Source organism: Amphibalanus amphitrite, unplaced genomic scaffold (genome assembly GCF_019059575.1).
Source record: "Amphibalanus amphitrite isolate SeventyFive unplaced genomic scaffold, NRLGWU_Aamphi_draft 001262F_arrow, whole genome shotgun sequence".
NCBI classification, from domain to species: Eukaryota; Metazoa; Arthropoda; class Thecostraca; order Balanomorpha; family Balanidae; genus Amphibalanus; species Amphibalanus amphitrite.
The window spans coordinates 22,203-47,295 of record NW_024882755.1 but is presented as its reverse complement, the minus strand read 5'-3'; the positions used below and the strand labels follow the sequence as shown (position 1 = coordinate 47,295).

At 49.4% G+C, this 25,093-nt stretch overlaps 1 protein-coding gene across 1 annotated transcript in view; it reads left to right on the top strand.

Moving 5' to 3' along the window:
- Positions 1-6,330: 6,330 nt before the first annotated feature.
- Positions 6,331-25,093, top strand: part of LOC122371609 (protein sidekick-1-like) — a gene marked incomplete at its 3' end in the record, with an annotated part of 38,272 nt that continues 19,509 nt past the window's right edge. The window contains exons 1-4 of the mRNA XM_043348033.1: positions 6,331-6,761; positions 14,538-14,785; positions 22,842-23,022; positions 24,918-25,041. Of these exons, the coding sequence (XP_043203968.1) occupies positions 6,671-6,761; positions 14,538-14,785; positions 22,842-23,022; positions 24,918-25,041 (644 nt within the window). The remainder of the gene's footprint in view (positions 6,762-14,537; positions 14,786-22,841; positions 23,023-24,917; positions 25,042-25,093) is intronic.

Here is a 25,093-nt window from a genome sequence, read left to right as displayed (position 1 = left end):
CTGTGTACCCGCGGCATTAGCCATTAGGCGGCCAGCCGGCGGGCACCGGGCCGGACCCGTGCCGCCGCGGCCACCCCTTCTCCTATCGACGCGCTCCATCGGTCGAGCGGCGGCGGCGACGGCGGAGGGTGAGGAGGCAGCGACGAAGGGCGCGGTGCGCGGGCATCGGAAGCTCATACAGCACGCCGAACACGAAGAGAGCATGGCCCACCTCTTTACCCGACGGCGACGGGCAATCGATCGGCGGGCACAGGGATTCCCTCCACGGCTCGACCCGTCCCCGGGGGATGACCACTCAGGAGTCACGTGACCGGCCGGGCCCCGGCCCTTTGATGGGGATAAATTGTGGCGAGTGGAGGGGCCAGCACGGGGGATCAACGCTGGGTGCTGGTGAGAAAAAGACATACGTCCGCCATCAGTGTGACCATCGACCAAAGCGGCTGTCGACGGCCGTCAGAGAGTGAGTGGAGGGTGCCAACGGGACGGGTAATTACCTCGCACACTCAATGGTAACTGATTGGATGCGTGGCTCTGTCAATTTCCCCACAGCAGAGCGTAAAATGAACAGCACTTTGTGTCGCGTGCGGTTGAGTGAAAATGGGGTTCAAATTGCCGCCGTAGAAAATGAGTCTTTTCTGTTGTGGGACCGCTAATGTAGTGTGAGGCGATATGTTGGAAATTGAGATTCTTGACTGAAACATGGACCCTCGTCCAGGCCCAGCTAGTGAATAAGTTTCAATAATGCACATCTGCGTCAGGAAACACGTTGCAGCTCTCAGCGAATGGTTCCTAACGTTAAGTTATTTACGAACTTCGATAGCATTAGTTGTGGAAAACGCTGAGATATAAAATGCTTGCATTTCTATGCTATTGAATGTACTTATATCTGTAGTGATTCAAAGCGTATAACAATCAATATTAAATTGGCACTGAACTAAATGCTCCCACGAATGTGACCCAGTAGATTCCTCGCCTGAACTTTGGAATTCGATTCCATTTTGTAAGTCTCAACGGGCTGAAGGGCAGACTTTCTCCGGATTGAGTTGGAAGATGTTTGATTATTCTGCGACTCTTATTTCCGGCGCAATTTCGTTTCGGACAGTCGTTTGTGCAGAAGTGCCGCCACACACGTGGAGAAACTTTGGCCATTCGATTTCGTGGTACTTGTCCATGAATCGATTGCATTGTAATATGATATCGCATGGAGTAAAATATGTTAATGCTTGGTGTTATCCGGTTAATCTAAATGAATCCAAAGCTTGTTAAACTCTTTCAAAGTGCACGATTCAAATGGTGTTACAACTCCAAACCTAGGTGCAAAAATAGCATAAAAATAGCTAATCAACCCATCAAGTCAGCGATAAATCACCAAAACATATCCTATTTTATTACATGAATCGTCATCGAGACATTTTGTACTGTCGTTCTGGCTAATCCTTTCCCCAAGATGAGTCGTAAATGATTGCGCCTATGCGTTCGTTTGTGGTAGGACTCAGTCTTTGTTTGTTGGATATCATCGGGGACGGATGCGGGGCGGGGTGGGGGAAGGGGAGAGAGGGGAGGGCTCGGCGTGTCTGGCCGTCGGTACGACCGCCTCGGGCTGTCTGCGTTATTTACCCTCAGGCTACTAGGGTCGAGGGTAGATGGGGTCGCACCGAGCAGAGGAGGGCGAAAGGAGAGAGAGAGAGAGAGAGAGAGAGAGAGAGAGAGAGAGAGAGAGAGAGAGAGTGAGAGAAAAAAAAACAAATATGAGTGAGACAGAGAGAGAAAGAAGGAGAGTGAAAAGAAAAGAGAGAGAGGGAGAGAGATGTGTGAGAGAGAGAGAGAGAGAGAGAGAGAGAGAGAGAGAGAGAGAGAGAGAGAGAGAGAGAGAGAGAGAGAGAGAGAGAGTGAGAGAGAGAGATATGTGAGAGTGAGGAGACAGAGCACCATCCGATCCGACCGGAAGAAGACACCGGATGTCCGCAAATGCGTCGGTCCACTGAGCCTGCAAACACCGACTCCGATAGGGTTTGTTTGATCCCGAACGCCAACGACAGGTCGCCGGGAGGGCCTTGTCATCCGTCGGTGCCGATGACGCCGCCGGCTGTTTGCGGCTGACGAACACCAGAAGAGTGTGATCTGGCCACGCTTCCGCTGAAGAGACCCTCTTTCTCCTTCTCTCTCACTCCCCTCTCCCCTGCTCTCTCTCTCTCTCTCTCTCTCTCTCTCTCTCTCTCTCTCTCTCTCTCTCTCTCTCTCTCTCTCTCTCTCTCTCTCTCTCTCTCTCTCTCTCTCTCTCTCTCTCTCTCTCTCTCTCTCTCTCTCTCTCTCTCTCTCTCTCTCTCTCGATTTCAATGTTTGTGTAATGATATCACTAATGATTATATATTTTTGAGCATTGAATTATTATACCTTTCTCAGTTCGGCTCACTCGATCATTCGACTACAAAATCCTCAATTTGTTTAAATCAAAGGCACGCACCTTACCACGCTCTTTCGGATATCTTTCGTCCGATCCGACACCGTTCCTCTAGCTAGTCTCACTGCGTGTCGTATTACCTCTCCCCCCCGCCCCTCCCTCCGCTGTCTCGGCGGCGCGAGTCCAATTTGCGGTCGGGCCCGAACAGTCGACGCGGGCTCCGGGCGGCCGTCTGCAGTGCCCCGAGGGCGTCGGCCGGTGGACGGGTCACGTGACCGCCGGTGACCGCGCCGGCTGAGGTGATGGCCCGGGTGGGCCGGCCGGCCGCACAGGGAGCCAGGCCGGTCTGATTGGAAATGGTGCCACCGACCATCTCGTCGGCCTCGTGGAGCAGGAGGTGCTTCAGATTGGTGTAATGGTTGGCGAAACCCTGCAAGCAGCAGTGTTGCGGCTGCAAGTATGCGTGGTCATTGTGTTTTTATTCGATGAAATGATTGAAAATGCATTTACAGTACCGCATTTTAAAGTCTCTGTCAAATTAATTAATTTGTAAGTAAAAAAAAATCAGAGCCTTTGGGCAGAAGTTTTACTTACTGAAATTACGTTCCCTTTCAATAATATTAATCATTTCCCATTTATTTTTTGGTAGCCAGGTGAGGACAAGAAATATGCACGCAGCGGTTGGGAAAATGCTGGTTTGACATTTTCGTGGTCGGCACGGCGGTCTAGCGGGTTGTGTCGCTGTAAAGCATTGATCAGAGCCCCATGGACCGACAGAGCCTGCCGAATTATTATGGACCTGCATGGCCAGCCCAGTTTGATTTATGTTTGGCCCACTACGAGCCTGCAAAGTTGTGCGTTAGTGCATGACTTGGCTGCATGCAAGTCACTGAACTGTAAGCAATGATGCATTGTCTCAGAAAATTGGTCCATCAAGGTGAAAATATTACGACAACATTGTATATGACCTTTCAGTTGGCTACATTGTAAGCTTTTAATGATCGTCCTCCATTTCTGCAATACTACTTTATCAATCTGATGCGTTCTGGGGGAGACGCGCTCCATTCGTCCTATATAATTTACCGAATCGTTACCGTTTCATTGTGATCGTTCTTAGCTGTAAGGCATAAGGTTCATTCTGGCGCAAGGATGCATGCTGTTTTCATTGGTGCACGTAGTATTTCACAGAACACTAGGTACGTCGTGACTGTGAAGCGGCACTTGATGTTCACTGGGTTCATATCACACATGAATATAATGGTAGTGATCACACATTGCGCACTCGAGTTGCGAAGGAGCCCACTCGATGCTAATGGATGCTGGATATAAACAAAATCATCCATGAAACTTGTTAGCAAACCAAGGAGACGGGCATGAATGCACATCTGCAGACAAGTATGAGGCGAAAAAAGTGAGAAGGGCGCATACAATTGAAATCCATTTTCTAAAATCTGTGTCAATTTCTTTCTAATAAATAAGTTGACTGAATAATCATGAAGAACACATAATCAAAGACACGCTCCTTTTCAAAGTACGGAGATTCAGCTAGTGCATGCCTCGGCTTACGTTTGTGAACCAGTCTAGATACGGTTATCACAGACCGTCAAGTCCAGGCTGCGTGGGCGCTATCTCTCTGCTTCAGTTAAGAAAGCACTTAGCCATTTTTCCGAGCGTTGCATTTACTTTGCAGCTCGATAAATAACCCTCGCCCCGTTGGGGGGGCCATTTTGGCCCCCCCCTGTGGTTTTTCCTGAATAGCAAGAAAACGGCGGCGCGCAGCACTGCCAAATTTTCAGTACCTTCCAGAGCATCAATTTGACACCTTCACACAAAATTTCAAGTCTTAGGTCACCTTAGGTCAGGAGTTATTGAGGTCAAACTGAGGTCATGTTCGAGCAAAAATGAGCAAAAAACATGCAATCTTTAAACGCTCACCAAATCTACAGTTATCAAGCAATTTCAAAGTTCTTTATATGATCTAGTAGACAAAAAGCGGCGCTACAAAACTGTTATCTCGGATTTTTAAAATTTTGGGTTTTTGACCAAAAAAAAAATCAAAAAATTGATTTTTTTTAGAAAAAAAAACTTTAAAAAATCCAAAAATTTTCCGAATTTCGAAAAAAAACGGTATATATGTCGTAGTCCCTACGCTCTTCTATATACATACCGAATTTCAGATCGATATCTCGTTTTTTGGCCAAGTTATAGCGAAAAAACTGTTCAAAAATGATGACGTCAAATTTTTGAACTCAATTTTTAGCGATTCTACATAGACCACGTACGGCAAAACAAAGACCACCATTGAACTCCCCGTGACGAGCTGCATCGATTCAATACCCATTTTATGCAAAAATATCAACTTTGAAATTTGACCTAATTTGACCTGACCTTGACCTGACCTTGACCTGACCTTGACCAAAACGTGACCAAAGCTGGCCCTAAGGGCTGCCTGACCCACATAATCGCATTTGTCATGTAAAATGGACCATAAAACATGTATCACACGACACTTTCATATTGTGACCCCCCAGTGACCTGACCTCTGTGACCTGACCTGGTATCATTGACCTCAAATAGCAAAATATGTGTTTGAAGAACATGTCCCCATCGATGATTTTCAATGAAATGCATTTTACTCGATTTTACAACGCATTTCTTGAAATGCCTGTAAACGGTGAAAATTCGACCTTTGACCTGACCTGTGACGTCATCGGTTTGACCTAGGTCAATAAAATTGGGTCACAAGGTAGTTCCCTGATAGGGCTATCCAACACCGTTTGCCGCTTGTCGCTAGGTTGCGTGGTTCTTGAGATCTTAGGGGGGGGCCAAAATGGCCCCCCCCCCAACGGGGCGCGTTGCTCGGCAGAGCCCAACGGGGCGCGGGTTAATAGTTTGGTCAAGATGGGTCAGCTGCCCTCTCCAGCCACACTGAAAGGTCACACCGGGCGCCTGCCTAATTCTCTAATCCATCCTAATCCCATTTTGCCAGCCAAATCACAGCTGGTGGTGGGTGGTGACGAATTCTCTCGGCCGTGCTAACTTTTATTCACCAGCACCACCCACGGCGCTATGTTTTAAATCACGTCGAATTCGACACTGGCTCTGTGAGTCGACGATCCGCCGCCATCGCGTGGGCCGATGCTCCGTCGGGGGTGCTCGTTCGCAGAAGTACCGCCGGGCGTCGAGCGTCAGACGTCGGTACGTGCCTGGACGGCTGGAGGACCCGATCACCAGCCGCTAATCTCCGTACATGGCTGGAGGTCTGACTGACAGACACGGCCCGAGCAGCGCGCGTCAGCGGCCGAGCGGACCGGGCCGACTGCTGAGCGGCCAGGGCCCGTTCTTTAACCGGACCTGTCTGCTTCAGCACACAGAAATGCAACATGACTGGACTTCAATGACAAAACTGACTTAAGAAAACATAGCTCGAGTTCTATATCAGGAATGAGTCTTTTTCAGGAAATTACATGCATATTTTTTTCTTGGAATTGCAATGCAAGTGTCATTTGACGCCTGTTAATTATCACTTATCTTCCTCTCCCTTTCAAAGCCTGCAGTGATCTTGTGTGTAGCAGGTTTAAGATTCCTATAGTTTATTTTCCTCTCCTTTCTAAGAAAACGCGTTCGCTCCCGAAACAACATTTTAAGGTTTAATCTTCACTTTTCTCCGCGTCCACTGAGGCGCCCGTCTCCCTTGCTACAGCTATCGCGCCAGCAATACCTCCTGGCCAGGCTTTACGAGCGCGGTCACTGAGACCGTCCACCGCGCTGGCGGAGCCCCGCGCGCCGCGCTGCACTGCCGAGCTTGCAGCGCGCGCCGTCGAGCTGTCGGCGGGCAGGCCGGTCGTCGTCGTCGACGTCGGCAGTCGACGCCGACGAGGCCAGGGGTGCGCCGCGTCGCCGCGCCGTGCCCGCTGTGCTCGTCGTGCCCGGGCGTGCTCCGAGGAGATCGTAGGTGTTGTATTCGACTGTGTCCAGAGGACAGGACTTTTCTGTTACTGCACTCACTGCTCCGGCCAGCCCTTGCTGTTTGGATGTGAGTCGTTGCTTTACGAGTGACTGTTTCAGAGCTACGGGTGATTTTTGGGACTTAACTCTTTCCGACTCTCACTCATCATATTTTGATAGCGGACAGTTACTGCTGAAGCAACTCATCGTCTTTGTGAACTAATCACGTGGATAATGGTTTTGACAATTGTGGTTTACGGCTGACCAACTCTGTACCATTGAAAAACGATTGAACAGTGCTGTGGAGCTAAAATACCGCCTATGCTCCGAACAATGGCAAAGAGAATCGGGTCTCAGGCAACGGCTTCGTGCGGTCTCTTGGCGCTGCTTTGTTTTGGCCTACTACCAACTGGTGAGTACGTTGACGTTAATTTTTTAGCAGAAAGTGTGTGAACTGGTAACACTGTCAAGTTGATGATATAAGCTATGAATGAAGGTAAGTTGTCAGTGATGACTTACATGGTCATGCATTTTGCTTGGCGTAGGGTGAAAGCATATTGCATGCATTCCATGCCGTGACATTGGTCTTAATTCCATTCAACACCTAGCCACGTTGCATCAAATCAACTGATTTTTTCTTATATAAATTGTAAAATGTGTCTTACATGTTCTACCCAGAAATAAATATTTATCGGCAACAGTAAGCTAATATGGATCAGCCCGGTCTCGAGCCGCTGACAAGTTAGTTAATTAAAATCTGTTGAGCAGGGAGCAGCTGGCGCCGGGTGGTGCCCTCGCCAGCTGGGTGCTCTGCTCCTCCCTCCCCACCCTCACTTACACTCAGACTGGCGCAGACTGTTGTTACAAACATCGACAAAAGCAAATCCCAGCTCTGAGGCTGTCTCCCAGTTCACTGACCCCTCACTCCCCCTCCTCACGCCCTCTGCCCCGCCCCCTCTGTCCGGCCGACTGGCCCGTCCGCAGAATAATGCTTTCAACGCTGGATTTGTGGACCACTTCGAGACACATATGAGAGACAGTAGCGGCAGTAAAACCTGACGTATTACGAAACGTTGGTCACATCTGGTGTCGCTGTCGGCTCCTATTCGACAACTGATGTGGGCCGACGCCGCAAATGTCAAATCAAATAGAAAATGTCTCGCAAACATCCTGCAAATGGAAGGGTTTTGTTCGCTGGAGAATTGTCCTTAGATAGAAATTAATGACTGGCTGTTCTTAATTAGGTTGTGATGTGCATTTTCGTTGTGCAGTAGATAAATTCAAATTCCTCATTTTTCCAACTGAAAACAGTTCAATATATTTCTTGCCAGATGCAATCGTCAACTGCATCAATTTTTATTCGTCAACAAAGCTTAAGACTCAATATATAGATCACACTATTATGCAATGCTCAGAGCATGTGCGTAATATTCATTTCATCTTCATGTTTGCTCGATGCTTCTAGATTGAATTATTAGCAATTTGCCACTCCGATAATAGTTTAACCTTTTTTGCTCATGTTTCTTTGTTTTCTCATTCCTTTACATCGTTATCTTTCGTGACTGAAATAAGTGTATCTCGTTACAAGTTTTCAATTGTCCCTCAGCGTACATCATTGTTTTTAACTAACTGTAAGTGAACTGAAATGAAGTAACTGAATTTAACTTATAACTGAACCTAGCCTTGACATCGATCCCTACTGTGATTGGTACAAAGGTGCGACTTCGTTTGAACCTTGTTTAGCAGTTGTTAAATTGTTCTCCTGAAATCCAATCATATCAAATAACCTACTGTGGCCTTTGATCAAACTTTGACTTGACCCGTGACATTCACTAGAACAAACAAGCGTGATTTGAACAGATATTGCCGATATCTTTTGATGATTATCTTCAAATGTGTTTGCGACTCGGATCTAAGAGAAACTTGTTTTTTTTTTCATTCATTCTTTTCGAAAGAGGGTAGTGATTCGTATGATAAACGCATTTATTTTTATTTGGTATTGTGCACTGAACACCGGCCAGCATCGTCTAATAAGCATGTCTTCGTCCCAACTACTCCTTTCCTCACTAACTGCAGCTGACCATGATACAAAGGGGGATAAGGCAATGAAAAATGATACACTCTCCCTATTGATTGCAACGTTTGAATTCAAAAGTGGCATCAAGCGTGGATAGCACAATATGAATACAGAACTGCCAGAATGGCGAACAAATTACGTTCGCTTGCAACACGCCGAAAAATATGTCAATGAATCGGAAAGACCCAGGCAGGTCTTTTACGAATATTTCTCTGGCGCATCTGAATATTTTTAGTACCTGTGTCGTTTTTTCTATAGAGCAAATAGAAAAGTGTGACTTTGGTAAGTGACACACGCTCCAGCTGGAGCACATTCCATTTAAATGTCGCCGTTCACTTGGTCTAGACAATGCATAAATGCGACCCAACACGGAACAGAGTCACAGGGACTAGTTCGTGGGAAACGGTCGGCAATAATGAAATGCTCCGTCTGACGGCTCATTTCGAAGCCAGACGCCTGTACAATAGGTCCAGTGAGCTGCATGGGACAAAGTTTAGCCGGCAGCAACACGACACAGTTTGTGTGCAAGTTCTGTGTAGAAGCTAGAAGTCACGGATGTTGCCACAAATAAGCGGCCGAAAAACATTATCAACGCAAACACTGCAACAAAAGTCTGCGTTTTCAGAGGAAACAGATGAATGCTTAGGCTTAAGTGCGTCCGTTTACAGTGAATTAACTTTAAATTGTCCTCAGTGAATTCCAGTGTACTCGTTGAGACCGTTTTTGGTAGCATTTAAGCAAAGAGTACACCTTACCAAAACGCTTCCCAGGCGTCTCCTCATTTATCCCTGCCGCCACAGACCTGTCGGCACTAACTATTATCCATGTTTTGCATGTTATAATGCATGTTTTGAAGTAAGCTAAACGACTAACGCTAAATAGACTCGCATGATGCGCAGTGTTTCGATTCTTCGTGCAAAATAACTGGTCGCAAAAATATATAAATGTGACAAAGTGCGGCAGCTTATGCTTGTTTTGCTGTTCCGACAAAGTAGGATCCAATTGCCTTTAGGCTAAAACGGATAGCGGAAGCCATGAGGCTAACAACTATTTCTCAATGCATCCACTGTGTGGCTTTCACTCTGCTGTCTACCGCCCAGGCTTGCGCCGCCTTTATACCTGGACACCACCTCCGCACCTGTAACTCGGGACACCCTCGCGCCTCCTCCCCCCCCCCCCGCCGGCGAGGAAGCGACAAACAGGCCCGAACATCGGTGATTGATTCGCGTCAGAGTGGCGCCGACTATCGGCCGCGCGGCCCGCTAATTAACGGCGGCCCCGGGGACGATCGCCGTCGACGGAGCCTCGTCGCAGCCGACGACACCGGCCGACGCCGGTCATTATCGCGCCGTGTTCGCAGCCGGGGGCGGGGCACTGTGTGGAGCTAAGCAGGGCGAGAGGACAGGAAGGGTCAGACAGCGGGAACAGCCGGGGAATGGGGCTGGGGCGATGAATTTCATACTAGCGGAGGCAGTTGGAACTGATGATAGGGCTCTAACGTTTAATTACGAGTTCACGCTTGATTCACAGGTAATGTTCCCGACAGGCTGATAGCAGCTAAGGGATTCCTAACAGCTTTCCCGGAATCTGATTTGATGGGTGATTACCTGATTGCCTGATTACCTGATAACTTTGGATTGACGTCAAAAGGTCACATTTCCTACCCGCGAGTGGAATAAAAATGAGCCGGAGCTCCGTTGGCGTCCGCTGGCGTCAAGACTGGAGCGTCGAGCTATGCGGCACAGCATACCACTGCAGGCGCTCACTACTAGGGCCATCTAGCGGCAGGGATAGCATGAATTTGAGAAACTCGGCCGCGGCCGAAGCGTAACCTGTCGAGCGTCGTTGATTCAGAGTGTGAGGTGTCTCAAAGATAGACCATTGTTACTATTTTAAACATAGGGGAGAGTGGGGAAAGATGCCCAGGGTTTTACTATGTCATATATAATTCGAAAATGACGATCGGAAAGCAAAAACTTGGAGTTTCAACGGAAGCCGACATCATTTTCTCCAAAAATATCACACTTTCGTGCCTGAAATATGATAACTGTTTTTGCTATTAAGCATTTTCTTAAATAAGTCAAAGGGGGCATCTTACCCCACAGGGTGGGAAAGACGCCCCCTGGCGTTGGGGAAGATGCCCCCTGCACTATAAGTGACATAAATGGGCACGTGAATCGCCTGAACGAATAAGTAGTCCCTTCGAGCCTGCAGTAGACACCAAACGTCATCGTAAGGGCCCTCAAAAGTGGTCTTAAGGGGCTTCAGAGGTCATCGTTAGGGTCATCATAGTCCAGCGCGGCCAAACAAGCTTTCGTGGTGGCGTTCGGAGACCACTGTGGGTCCCTTATAGGTGTTCATGATGCTTGAGGGCCCTCGAGCCCATCGTGGGGACCTCAGATGCCAGCGCGACCCGTGGAGCCAACGTGGGAGCCCTCAAAGGATGTCGTGAGGGGCACTGGAGCCAATAATGGGGCCCACCGAGGCCGTCGTGAGAGCTCTCAGAGTCAGATGCCGCCCAAAAAGTCGCTGTGTGGGCCGAGAGACCGGCATGGAGAGCACCCGACCGTACTGGACTCTCAATAGTCCCAGACCGGCTTTTGTCTCTCATCACAAGCATAATAGATGATTTGACGGGCTGCTTGAAGGACAGCCTACGGATTTAGGGGGGCGTCTTTCCCCATCAGGACAGGGGGCATCTTACCCCAAGGTACCGAAGTAACATTAAATCAGTACAATTTGTTAGCCATAAAACTACACCCTGAAACAAACTGTTTGGGACACAGTACACGCATGTTAATGTATCACGACTATAGCAAGGGACGCAAAAATTATCTACCTTCTTTGATATTTACAATGTTTTGACACCAAAATATTTTTCGAAAGCAGCAAATAAAAAACATGCATTCACCAGCCAGCCGTTGCCCAACTGAGCTTCGCAAATTTTTGTGCAGTTAACAAGGCAGGCTTCCGCTTTACGCTAAGAACATTAATTTCCAGGTTCGATTCTTTGTTTTGCCGCTAGAGGGGGTGGGGCGTCTTTCCCACCCTGGGCATCTTACCCCACTCTCCCCTACGGACCAAATAGACCACTGTGGCACTCAGTTTGTGCGGTCCGTCATTGTCAGCGGGCGGGTATGGTCGGTAAAACGGACTACTGCTGGACCTGGCCAATGTGTTTCAGCGCAATCCAAGAATGTGGCCAATTGGTACGGTTCACTGAGATCGGTACGGTCCACTGTGGTCCAGAAGTGTAGCCGGTACAGTCCACTGCGCTCGGTATGGTCCGGTTGGTCCAGGAGTGTGTTGTACACGGTCCAGCGTGGCCCGCAAATGTGGCTACTGCGGTCCGGACGTGTGTTCGGTACGGGTGTGAGTTCGGTCCACTGTGGTCCGGGAGTGTGTTGGGTACGGTCCAGCGCGGCCCACAAGTGTGGTCGATGGCTGCATTGAAGGTGTCCTCTGTGGCCACCGGCAGCCGGTTCACTCACACTCAAAGGCCGATCCGATACTGCAATCAATAGCGCGGAGCGGGCACCTCCGCCGGCCGAGCATGTGTCGCTCCGCCCGTACCCCGTCCCCCGCCGCGAGCCGCGGTGTCACCGTCGAGCACGCCTCGCCGAGGCTCATTCATCAACGCGCGACGTCGATTCTGTCCCGACAGGGCGCCGCCTGCGTCTCACATATTCACGCAATCTAAAAGGCAAGCACACTTTCAGGCTCCAGCACGACCTTTGCGCTAGGAATCGACACACGCACATCGCATGTGCCTTTGACATTCGCACCCCAGTATTGGTGGACGACATGCAATACAGCATAGTCACTTGCAGCAGCAAGCACGAGCTAACGTTCGCTTTTATCTGGGAACTGAAATCCGCACGACTCTCTGACAGCCGAGTCTGTTAAACCTGGCTGCAACTCAGTCGATAATTAGATTCGTTTCGTGCCGTTTGTCGCCGAGCCCTGTTGATTCAGCACCGGTTCGAGCGGCTAACAGCTGCCTAGTGGCACAATATAAACTGATGATTACGCGGAACTTTAACTGCTACTGTAGCGTGCCAACTGCACTGGGATAGAATTTCATAGGTCAACTATTTATGGTACAAATTCCACTAGACTCGTGTTCGGGGTGGTTTTCCATTCGTGGGAAAATATCCCTATATTTTGGTAACATTGGCAAGATAACATTGGCTGCGGTGTCACAAAACATTAGCGCATCATCGACGAGCACAAGCATGACATCTTAATCCTTCATCGCGACACCTTTACGCCAACATCACATCACAAGCTCGCCACCACGACATCCGTCGCATCACCACGTAGCCATCACGAAACTCCCACAGCAAGTACGCGTGTACTTTCACGGAACCACCACAACATTAGCATACCTCCACGACAGCTCTTTCACGACACCGCCACACCACCAGCACGCCTCCAGCACGACTCCATCACGCCTCCACCACCGCCCCAGCATGCCTCCTTCGCGGTACCATCCAGGGTAATTTACTGCGTTTCCTTAGTTCCCTGACGAGGGGCGTTATCCATCTAAACTGGCACGGCATGGTCGGTTCCGCGCATCCGGTCAGCGTCGTGGGGGAATGATTCTCGGCACGACACCGCCTGGGAAGCGGGTGTGTTCTGCTCCCAGGACCGTGGAATGAGCCACAGGTGGTGGGCCGCTGATCTGCATACGGGCTCTGGCAGTGAATAAAGCCGCAGACAGGAGCGAGATGATTGGGTAAATGTTATTGGACTGAAACAATGCAGTGGTGGTGGTGTGGATTGGCTTAGTTGTACGAGGCATTATTTGAGTGACAGATATGCGGAGAGTGACTGTTAGGTATTTGTTTTATAGGAGTTTTTGTAGCATGCAATACTGGCTTCTTTGCGCCAGTCCGTAGGCATGCTGACTATCGTGGCGAGAATTAATGAATAAAGTAACAAATGCGGGAAATCACCAACAAACGAGTATGCTGCCACTGCCTATTCCTGGACAGTGAAGGCGAGAAGGATCACTCAATATGACTGTTGCTTTGCTGGGGCCAAAATAATGTAAAGAACAGTAGCACGAAATACGCCCACTCTCAATTCCTCAGCTGCATGATAACTTTCGGCGTGGGAGTGACAACGGGCTCTTGCAAGGCATTCCTACATAAGATACAGCGCAATCAATGAAGAATGGCAACACACTGGCAGCCATGTGGGCGTTAAGCCAAATGAGATCTCCAAACGATCTCTGGTGTGAAAGATGTGGGCGAAGCTAAGGCACTTCGGAAGTTCCGGTAAGGTGGAAATTAGCTTCGCACAATTTGAAAGGATCTTCACTCACTGGATCGAGGGTATGCAGCGCAGGAATATGATACATTGAAATGTGATGGATCTTAGCTGGGCCCGATAACCCGGACAAAGTCATTTATAAACCGGCCACGTGGAAAAGCGGGCTGTCAGCCGAAGTCAAGAAGTGGCACACTCGCATTTGCTCTACGCAACACTGAAACAGCTGCCTTTACGCTTCATCACTTTCTAGTCAACTCAAAGTTGCGACCTTTATTTAACTGCAATACGTTCGGAAAAACAAACGTCTCGTAATGATTTGACTTCAAGTTTTCTTGCATTTCTGAGCCTACCATTGGATTTCATTCCTCCATGACTGATTGCTCGCCGTCTTTTCTATCGTTTTTCTGTTCTTGCTCTAACTATGGCTTATTTTAGCTGAGCTGCTACCACAAGGTAAAATGAATTAAATCAAAAGAGTTTTTGCTTGCTTCCGACATAGTGCCAAGATCACTACGAGACATTTTCCCGGTTGTTGACCTTGTGGCTTGCAGTTAATCGTAATCCCGCTGGTAACGTTTGGTCTTCTTAACCAGCGTCATTTTATCCTCAGCCACATTCCCTTCCCAGCATCGGCAGTCAGCGCTCTACAGAATCCTGAACATACAACTCACAACTGCCGTATGTGGGTTCACCCAGCGACCGTGACCTGTGCCGACAATATACCGTATACCGGTCGGGACGAGAGTAGCACGCGTCCGTCCTTCCGCCTGTTTGCAGTGCTCACTAATCGCGTTTGTCGGCGCTGACCGATGCGGTGCTGATCATGTCCGGCAGGCGACTGCGACACACTCATGAGAACGGTGATGGCGACGGCAGGAGACAACGTCACCCTGCCCTGTCCCGGCCTGGCGGGGTCGGCCTCCCCTCCGGCCCCGGGAGCGGTCAGGGCCGGATCCGGAGCCAGGATTGGAGCCGGAACCAGGGCCAGGGCAGGGACAGCCGGCCACGGTGGATACCTGGTCTCTCAGCTCACCTGGGAGTGCCCGGGTCGACGCCGATGTCCCGCCGCTGCCGACGACTCGGTGAGTAGAGCAAATTGTGCGTTCTTTCTAGCATATGACTTTGAATGTTTTCGTAAATTAACAATGTGCTTGTGATTAATTTAAGCAAACCGCTGTCGTCATGTAACAAATCCTTAATCGTAAGGACTCCAAGCCCACGTGCGACCCTGAGTGCATAAATAATTATTATAATATGCAGCCACACCGTCGTCTTTTTGCATGCCACCGCCACTCTGTCATGCCATCTCATGGCATGTGTCAGTATGTGCAGAGAAAACATGGAACCATTTGTAAACCAGTGAAGGGCGGTGTCCCTCTTATTAATGACCGTAAGCAATACCGCAGTTCCTGATTGCAGGCGACATGCAATGAATTTGATTGTAGACTGTCTTATTGCACTTGATTAGGGGCCGAAAATCACACCCGATTATTCGCGACACAGTAATTTGAACAAGTAAATTTATTGCGTGAAGTAAATTCTGGATGTGATTTGTGACTGGCATTCAGTCCAGGTGTGGAAGCCATTAAGGCTTTATTGTTCTGACCCAGACCAAACTGCAGTTCCATTTTCGTGACGCTTATAATCCACAAGACACACAGACAGGTGGTAATGAGGTTAGATATCTTCCAATTCATTATACATTTAGCATTTAATGTCAGTGTACAGTTGACCATGTAGCTCTTCAGTTTCTCCTTAACTAGCTCATTATTTAAATGCAACTCTAAAAAGTGTGATAGTGCAAATAAATTTTACTGTTGTTGTCAAAGCTAATTCATTTTGTAAGCACAGAGCTGTAAACGCGTCGTACAGTGGTGAGCTGCAATAAATTACAGATTGTGCCATTTAAAATTAAAGCGAATAATTTAACCACTACATCATAACATCACAAAATATTCATATTTATTGCAAAACATATCAGAACGATACACCAATTCACAGATCTTTTGCTAAGCGTTACAGTTGAAATTAAAAGGCAAAGGGGATCGGAAGTATTTTTCAGGTTGATCGTGGGATTTCTGCTCGCCACTAAAACTATTGATCAACATGTCAGAAAAGACAATTTGCAGGCAACAAATACGGTATTATGGGAACTGATATGCTACCTGATTCGCCTTGGCCTTTAACGTTTGGTGATTAGCGGCGGCTGAAACCTGTAATCCTTTTGGTTGACGCAGAGACGAGGTTTTTAATGTCAGCTCCCGCTGCTTTATGTCCGATTATGGGCCGGCCAGCGGCCCGTGCATTTGTACCTGTCGTTCGGTGTCAGGCCATCACCGTTAGCCTTATTTATCATGCGCTGATGAAACTGACGCTCTAAAAGCGGTGTCCGTCAGCGCTGACCGATCCCTGTGCACCGCAGCAACCGGCCGGGGTGATGTGTCATCAGTGGTGACCGGTCAGGGTGATGTGTCATCAGTGGTGACCGGTCAGGGTGATGTGTCATCAGTGGTGACCGGTCAGGGTGATGTGTCATCAGTGGTGACCGGCCACTGTGACGTGTTATCAGTACACTGATGTGGCGTCCGGCCGGAGTGATGTTCATCAGTGGTGACCCCTCCATGGGTTATGTTCCATCAGATCACTGAACAGCGCTCAGATCTGCCGAGCTGCGTACGTTCGGTCTTACACCGGTCACCGGAGGCTCAATCTCCAAGCTCCGGTCTTATTTAACTAGACAGATAATAGCCGTTTTCACGACGGTCTATCCGGCGAGTGACCTAATTTGACTAAATCTGTACCGGATCTCTTTTACAGCACAATCTTTATTTTATGAATTTATTTCAGTGTTTTATACGACAATACTCTATGATAATATGACAAAGCCGGCATATAAGCAAATAATGCATCCCTAGCTGATAGCTACTAAGAGACACACTGAAACTAATTTGACCAAAGCTGCACCTAATCTGCACCAAATGTGCACCAAATGTGTACCAGATGGCCGTCGTGAAAACGGCTATTGTGCCACTGAATCAGTCCAGTCCATTATCAGCTAACACCTCACAGTGTCAGGAGGGTCGCGAGGCGTCAAGAGCCAGATCAGGGGCATATGACGACGCATCCACAGACGCAAAAGCTGCACAGATTGTTCGCGGAGCTGGCGGAAGCTGAAGATGGTGAATGTAAAGCGCGCTCACATGCAACCTAGATAAAAGATAACTACACTATTGACACGTTTGCCCACGGTTACGATAGATAGGTATGTACGAGAGCTACGAAGTGAGGTGCGGAGTGCGGACTACGGAAGCTACGTGTTGATCTAAAGAGAAGAAAATGTTTGAGTTTTGTAGCTTGAATAATCGAGTTCAGTAAGAATAAATGCAGACACTGAACGCAATAAAAAAACACAGAAGCTGCCAAGCCAGCACAAGTTGGATACTTGCACTTGTTTGCAGCAATATGAAAAAATGCTGCAGGACAGGGAACTGTATAACCATAAAGTGTAGCTTATCCAATGTTTTTATTTGACATTTTCATTCATTTCATCATCGACCTCGTCCTTTGGAGATCAGATCCATTCCGTAATGCGTATTCTTGCAAAAGCGCATCACGCAAAATTGCATCATTAGCCTCGTCTTCACTTACTCGTATATCTGCAGTGGGTTCGGCATCCTTTGTACAGACCTCGTCAGTATTCTATGCACAACCACTCCTCGACGATTCATGTTCTCCTCTAATAATCCGTAGGCCACTGTTATGTCTCATTATGTTGTTCCCATAGTTCAAGGGCTTTTCATTTCGTCCGTAGTTCTTTAATTTAAACTCCGCCGGCTGCTTTGTTCAGCGAACGTGCCCTAACCGCGCATACCACGCGAGTTAACTCAGCACCCATTAGGTCTTTTCAAAAGATCCATTTCCGTTGAGTCGACTGTGCCGCAAAGTACAGGGTGCTATCACGGGTCGGGGGAGGGGGAGGGCAGGAGGCTGTGACGTTAGCCGCCCTGACAGCGCCCCCTGTCACCAGTGACACGCGATGTCAGCGAGGACAGCCATCTGACAGGATGTTCAGATGAGCGGGTGACAGTGTTCACCCAGGCCCGGCGCGAGCAGTGATGGCTCCCGACTTCAGCCTCCAACTGACACTGCATGTTTAGATCTGAGAAAATTTGATTAATATGCACGAATTATTGTATTCTGCGACTAAAAGATCGGTAAGATCAGCACGGTGTGCGGTTGGTTTGGTGACATTTTGAATAAACGGAAAAACACCTTGACAAATATTTACCCATGTTGATAAGGGAATTATACTACATAGTACATACCTACATCAATCTTGATCTAGGAAGATATAAACCTTTACAGCTCAGAGTTACCAGCTATCTACTTCACGACTTTCTCTGCGCTAGAAAACAGCCAACACTAGCCAACATCCTAATACATTTACGAGTAAGACAAACAAGCTGCGGCCGCCGCTATTGGGTTTACTAGCTCACTGCGACACCTTCAGACTGGTGAACTTGCCGAAATTGGGCCGCAACTCTGGTGGCATTCCGGACGACCGGTCGTGTGGTCAGCCTGCAACTTGTTCTGATGCGTGCCGCGTGCCGTGCGCTGCCAGCTAAAAACATGCCCCAATTTACGCTGGTGTCTCGGGCGGCCGAAGGGGCCGGCGCCCGTCCGTCGGGGAGCTGCCAGCGCTGGAGAGCGGCCACTCGGAGAGCGGCTGGCTGCCGAAAGCGGACGGTGAGAGACTGAGTAGCGGCCAACGCCGAGCGGCGACACACTGTGGAATTACACGCGTCAGGCGATTTCTGCTTTGTCCGCTACGTCCGCCAGCTCGCAGCTCTCTGCAGCTCGGAGTTACCGGGACCGATGGGCTGTTCGTTTGTGAACGGGCAGCGAGCTTGTTTGCCGAGAGAGCGGCAATCAACGCCGACGGCTGGACACGCAGCACAAGATAAACACAAACGCGGCGCAACGGCGGCCGTGCGGCGCGGCCGCTGACACTGCCGTACTGTTTGGAAAGGAGAGAAGGACAGACCACTGGACAGTGCTCCAAGCGCCTGCTAAATCTAATAGCTCTTCACAGTAGGGTGGTTACTTTTGTCGCAAAAAAGCCGGACAATGCTGCAGGTGGTTTACGAGTATATTATCGTTCTGAATCACCATATGGGCACTGGTGAAGAGTAATATAACCTTCATTGTGTCTAATTTTTATTGAAAGCCTAAATATGCTATGAATGGATTAACCCGCGCCGTGCTGGTGGCCTGAACTTTCCGCCGAGTGCTGGGGGGGGGGCGTTTTCACGCCCCCCCGTCTAACTCGGCTCCTGGGCCACGTAGCGACACGCGGTAAGCGGCAATCGAAAGAGCGTCAAAAATAAGGACGAAAACACTTCGGTCATTTTTTGGGTCAGGTCAAAGGTCAGGTCACCAGAGGTCACCAAAGGTAAAATGTTGACTATTTCAACATTTTGGAAACTGCCAAAGGCTATCTCGGGAACCGATAGAGCTACAGCGCCGCGGAAAAGCGCATTCGATAGCCCTTTTACAGACCTTTCTGAGTAATGTTCTCAGATTTGACCTCAGGTCAACGGTTTAGCCTCCAGAGGGCAAAAACTCCAAAAATAGCCGTTTTTACGAAAAACGTTTTTTCGTCAATAACTTTTGACTCATAAGCGCCATGACATTACTTTTGCCAGCATCGTGTTCCTCTCGTCGAGACGCGTCGAATGAACTATTTGTTGACCTTGAAAGGTCATTTTGAAAATTTGACCTCAGGTCAAGGTCATGACTTGACCGAAAAGGGTCATGTTGCATATCAGTCGATCCGTATCGTCGAGCTGAACACATCTGACGTGTTTTCACCGCTCTAGCACGTCTCTATCAAAAGTTATAGCCAAAAAACTGCTGGCGACCGTTCATGACCTGAGATGACCTCAGGGGCACACAGAGGGGTCACAGGTGCATTTTTCCTATTCAGTGTGTCATGTTTACCTATGAACCGATGTTTGAGAGCGTTTTGAACGATATTCGTCCAAAAGAGGCGCATTTCAATTTTCTCCCATTGACTTATAATGGAGAGGTCGCAAAATTGACCTGACCTTAGGTCACAGATATCAAAAATCCGAGATATACATTTTATACATACTGTTACTCATATCAATCGCTGAAAGTTTCAAAGTGATCGTTCAGTCGGTGTAGCTATAGCGAGCCTTTGAACTTTTTCTGAGGTAAGGTCACTTGACGTGACCTGGTGACCTGACCTTGAACGGCCTAGGTCTGAAATTTTCACAACATGTGCGGAAATGATGTAGGAACACGTGTACCAAAAACGGCGGCGCTGCGCGCCGCCGTTTTTGAGATATTCGCGAAAAACCTGAGGGGGGGGCGTAAAAACGCCCCCCCCCCAGCACGGCGCGGGTTAAGTAAGATGGGAAATGATGAACTGATCAAGAACTGTTTCCTTAATTAATTGTAGTGTACCCAGATTGATTTTTGCACTTGTTCTGAATGGCTGTTGACACATATTATCTTATGTCATGTGGTCACGAATTGTCTTTGTTTCCAATTCTTAATTATAACCACGAGGCAAAGACGCACGTTTCGCAGCATGAAGAATAGCCATGTTACATAACTATGAGCAATGGCTGTAACGGCAGATATATCCGCATTGCATAATGTATAATTCGTTACGGCTAGATCATAGCAATATTCATGCGCAAGTTACTTCCTATTGCGATGAAATTTTCATCAAGGCGTCAATGTCATTCCGGTACACTTGCAGGTCAGTCATTACCAGGGAGTGACGATATTTTGTCGTTGGTGACCTTTCCATGATTACTGATCACGGCTGCTGTGTAGGAACGCCCTCCGGCAACAGCACAAAACATGAGTGCACACAATAATAGCACGAAGGCACACGCCATACCACCATCCCTTCTGGCTCCCGTAACGAAACGCCACAGTTTTTTAGGGCTAATAATAAGCTTGGTCAAAATCAATTAACAAGCCTGAATATAAAGAAAGGAATACTGCTGTCGCACACCCGGACTGAATTTCGAAACTCGTAAGGCCACTGTAAAAAATGTGTACTAATTTCCTAGTTATCCGGCCACTTTTCACTAACAAAATGCGAGTTGACTTCACTTTTCACTAGCAAAATGCGAGTAGACTTCAAGTCTACTCTGTACTCGCATTTTGTTATTGGAAAGTGGCCGGATAACTAGGAAATTAGTTAACATTTATTACAGTGCAAATTGATTTTGAATTGTACCTTGTCATGCAAAAATAGGACTGTCCAGCATTTCATACTTTGCTGAATGTCATGGATGAAAAGTCTTACCGTTCTTTCTACTGTCAATTTAACTCATAGATCAAGAAAGCCAGCTCTACTATCCGCATCATCGTGGCATCAGACGGCCTCATCGATGCTTATTAGTCGCTCGACCCCGGCTTTACACCCTAATGCGAGACGATCCTCTAGGTGCAAGGTCTCTCGGTCGGCCAGTCAAATGTCTGGGTTCTGGGCGCACCTGCGGAATTATGTAGACCCGTTCCCGTCCTCCCTTTGCTGCTTCTAACGCACCCGTTCAGTTGACCCTTTATTTGTCCTGCCTTGGACATATAGCACAGGGTAAGCACCATCTCGCCGGCGCTTTGCAGAATAGCCCACGTTTACTTTGCCTTAGGACCATACGGTAGCTCCGCCTGCGTCTGCTCTGCTTTTGGCGCCATTCTGCAGAGGGAGAGCTGCCATATGGGCGGTAGGGCTCAAGTACCACAGGGGCGCCATCCTGCAGCATGGCCCCCTATGGTCCATGAGCCCTACGGCAGCTCTCCCTCTTCAATCCTCTCATGGCCGCCCTACTGAGGACCTGCAGGACCCGCTCGCCCTCATCCGGCGGAGCGGAGCAGAGCACCTGCCGCGCGCCACCGCCCTCGTGAGTCGTGTCTCTCTCCCGCTGCCACGCGGCGGCTGGGCTCTCTGTTGTCTCTCTCTGACGGACTCGAGTGGGGCGGCCGCTCCCCTCTCGCTTTGATGCCGACCGACCAGCGCTCGGCGGTGGGGAATCGTGTTATTATCACCGGCTGCTGTTTTCTCTCAGATCCCACTTCTGGTGCGTGTTTGGAGGGCGAGAGAGAGAGAGAGAGAGAGAGAGAGAGAGAGAGAGAGAGAGAGAGAGAGAGAGAGAGAGAGAGAGAGAGGCGAGGATGTCATCTACATGTCCTCGGCCTGCTTATACGTAAAGTAAAAAACGTAAATGAATGACGATTAGAATTTGACGCTGCAACTTATGTCGTTAGTCAGTAGTCACTTCTATATATTCTCTGCAGATAACTTCACTTCCACTGGACGAAACGACAGACGCAAATGCAAATGCAAATGCAAAAGCAAATGCAAATTCAAAAAGACAGTTGTGACGCGGTAGCTTCACAGCCGTTTGGGACACGTGTCATATCTCGACCTAAGGATGCTAGTAACGCAGCACTCGTGAACGGAATCACCGTTAGACACACATCATCATCATATTGGCCAACGCTTAGCGACCATAGGCTGACTAACGCATCAGACATTCCATGCAGCTATCAGAATGTCATTTGCTGTATCTATAGTCATTAGGCACTTCATCTGTCTGCCAGGATTCGGGATACTGACACGATCTGACAGACTATTTGGAAGATTGAGCGCCCGGTGCATCCGTACGGTGCAATGCATTGATCCGGTGTGGGGCTTCTGTGCGGTCACTGAACCCTTGCAGCATTGTACCGCTCCAGTGACTGTAATGGTGATCCAGTGTGACCCCGATATGACTCGTTGTTACGCAGTGTGATGCGATGTGACCCAATAAAGCCCGATTTGATCTCGTGCTAATCGCCGTGTTCTAATGTTACCCAACGTGACCCAACATGACCCGGTGCAACCCTATGTGACCCAGTGTGACCCAATGTGACCCGGTGTGGCCCGGTGCAACCTGTCAATACCAAATCTGGCCCAACATCAAATGCCAGTCATCTTTTCTCCGTGTGAGCCAGTGTGACCCAGTGTGACCCGTTGTTACCCAATGTAAATACAAATGATCCGATGTGACCCGTTGTGACCCTTAATTGCCCGTTGCTACCCTCGTCCCTCAGGGTCGTCTGGCCGAGTTCTCCGGCGGCGCCGTGACCATTCTGGGAGACCAGAGGCGCCTCTCAGTAGACCGACACAGCTGGTCACTCACCATCTCACCGGCCCAGGCCGACGACAGCGGTCACTACAGCTGCTCGTTCAACAGTCAGCCCTCGGAGCGACGCGTCGTGCTGGTGGTGCTAGGTGAGTGTTGGACCCTCCCCTCCCCTCCCCTGCCTCCTACTCGCCCCCGGCTACCCTCCCACAATGGCCCGCCAAACTGTAAAGCCCTCGTTAGCCGTTAGTTTAGCTGGGTCATTAGCTTCCTTTATGCTAGCGCAGAATGTGTCAAATTGTACCCGATATGAGTCAATGCCTAACACGTTTGGAGTTAGGATAGTGAATACGGCCTCATCCATAAACAAACATTTGCGCGTGGGAGCCTGAAATATGGCGCCGAAAGCGCGACTGGTGCCGTGTTCTGGTGAGAACTTCTGAATAATAGCAGGCACCGCTCGGAATAATCCATCTGTGGCCGCGGCAACGCGGGTCCGGGCTCCGGCGAGCGGCCTCCACCACCCAACATCGATCGATTTCAACGCGGCACCACGTTAAAGGAAAGTCAGCGGCGGAATTTACGGCGACGACGCCAAACGCTCCGGTGGAAAATTCGGCGTCAGACTCAGCCATAATCAGCCATTAATTTTTCACCTAATCAGATGCCGTGCTGGGCTTGTGCGCTGACCTCCCAGGCGGCGCTGCGCGACGGGAGCAAGTTATCTGTCGAGTTCAGCCGTCGGGGGCCGGGGGGGGGGGGCGGACGGGGGCGGGGCGCCATGCCGCGCCTGGTCTCGATAATATACCGATTCATTTCAGCTGCGGCCATGCCCAAGTGGCAGTGCGGTGGAAACCGATGAATAATGCCCTTATGGCACGAGCCAGTGTTGGCAAAGTTGGCCGCTCCCAGCTGTGGGCTGCGGCGCTGCCCTTGGAAAAGCTTTTTCCGTTGTCTCTGCCTCTGCTGTCTCTGCCTCTGTCTCTGCCCCTGCCTCTGCCTCTGTCTCTGCCTCTGTCTCTGTTTCCGTCTCTGTCTGCCTGTCTGTCAGTCTGTCTGTCTCTGTCTCTGTCTGTCAGTATGTCTGTCTCTGTCTCTGTATCTCTCTCTCTCTCTCTCTCTCTCTGTATCTCTCTCTCTCTCTCTCTCTCTCTCTCTCTCTCTCTCTCTCTCTCTGTATCTCTCTCTCTCTCTCTGTATCTCTCTCTCTCTCTCTCTCTCTCTCTCTGTATCTCTCTCTCTCTCTCTCTCTCTCTCTCTCTCTCTCTCTCTCTCTCTCTCTCTCTCTCTCTCTCTCTCTCTCTCTCTCTCTCTCTCTCTCTCTCCCAGCCTCCAGCCTTCATCTTGATCTCTCTGAAAGTGGCACATTTATCTGACGCCTTGCCCTTGCCAACCATTTTGCAATAAGCGGCCTACGAGCTGTCGCGTCGGGGTGGCCTGGCATCTACCATCTGCGTGCCTCCCGCCGACGACCTCCAGAGATTCCAAGAAGAACTCAGTCAGCACAGACCAACACTTTCCCCCACTTACTCTTTGCTAAGAACGCTGCGCTTATACCGTTCATCGTGTTGCTCTCGACGCACGGTGGCATCAAGTGTTTTACAACATGGGAGCATGTTGCCAGTGAACTTTTGTCTCAAGGCGTGTAAGTGTGTTCTTTGTCTGATGCTGTCAAGCGTGTATGTTTTGTGCCTCATGCTGTATTGGCGATTGTCATCTGCGTCTCATACTGTGTCAGTATGTTCTGTAACTAACGACAGGTGAGCGAGTAGCCTCTGTGCCTCCTCCCTACTTGTGTCACGGCGCGTTACTGCCGACCCCTGCCTCGGTATCGTGCTGTCATGCAGCCATGATGCGTGACATCTACCGTGCTGCCCGTACCGCCGTGCTGCCCGTACCGCCGTGCTGACCGTACTGCCGTGCTGACCGTACCGCCGTGCTGCCCGTACTGCCGTGCTGTCCGTACCGTCGTACTGCCCGTACCGCCGTGCTGCCCGTACTACCGTCCTGACCGTACCGCCGTGCCCTCGGCCGTGCTCCACAGGCGTTCCCAGTCCTCCCGGCCGGCCAATGGTCATCAAGCACACGTCTCGCCGAATCGACCTCAGCTGGGCCCCGAGCCTGCAAACCAACAACAGCCCCATCAAACACTACATTGTGCAGACCAGGTGAGTGCCCTGAACCCGGGGCTCTCCGGGTAACGGTGTTTTAAAGTAAAAA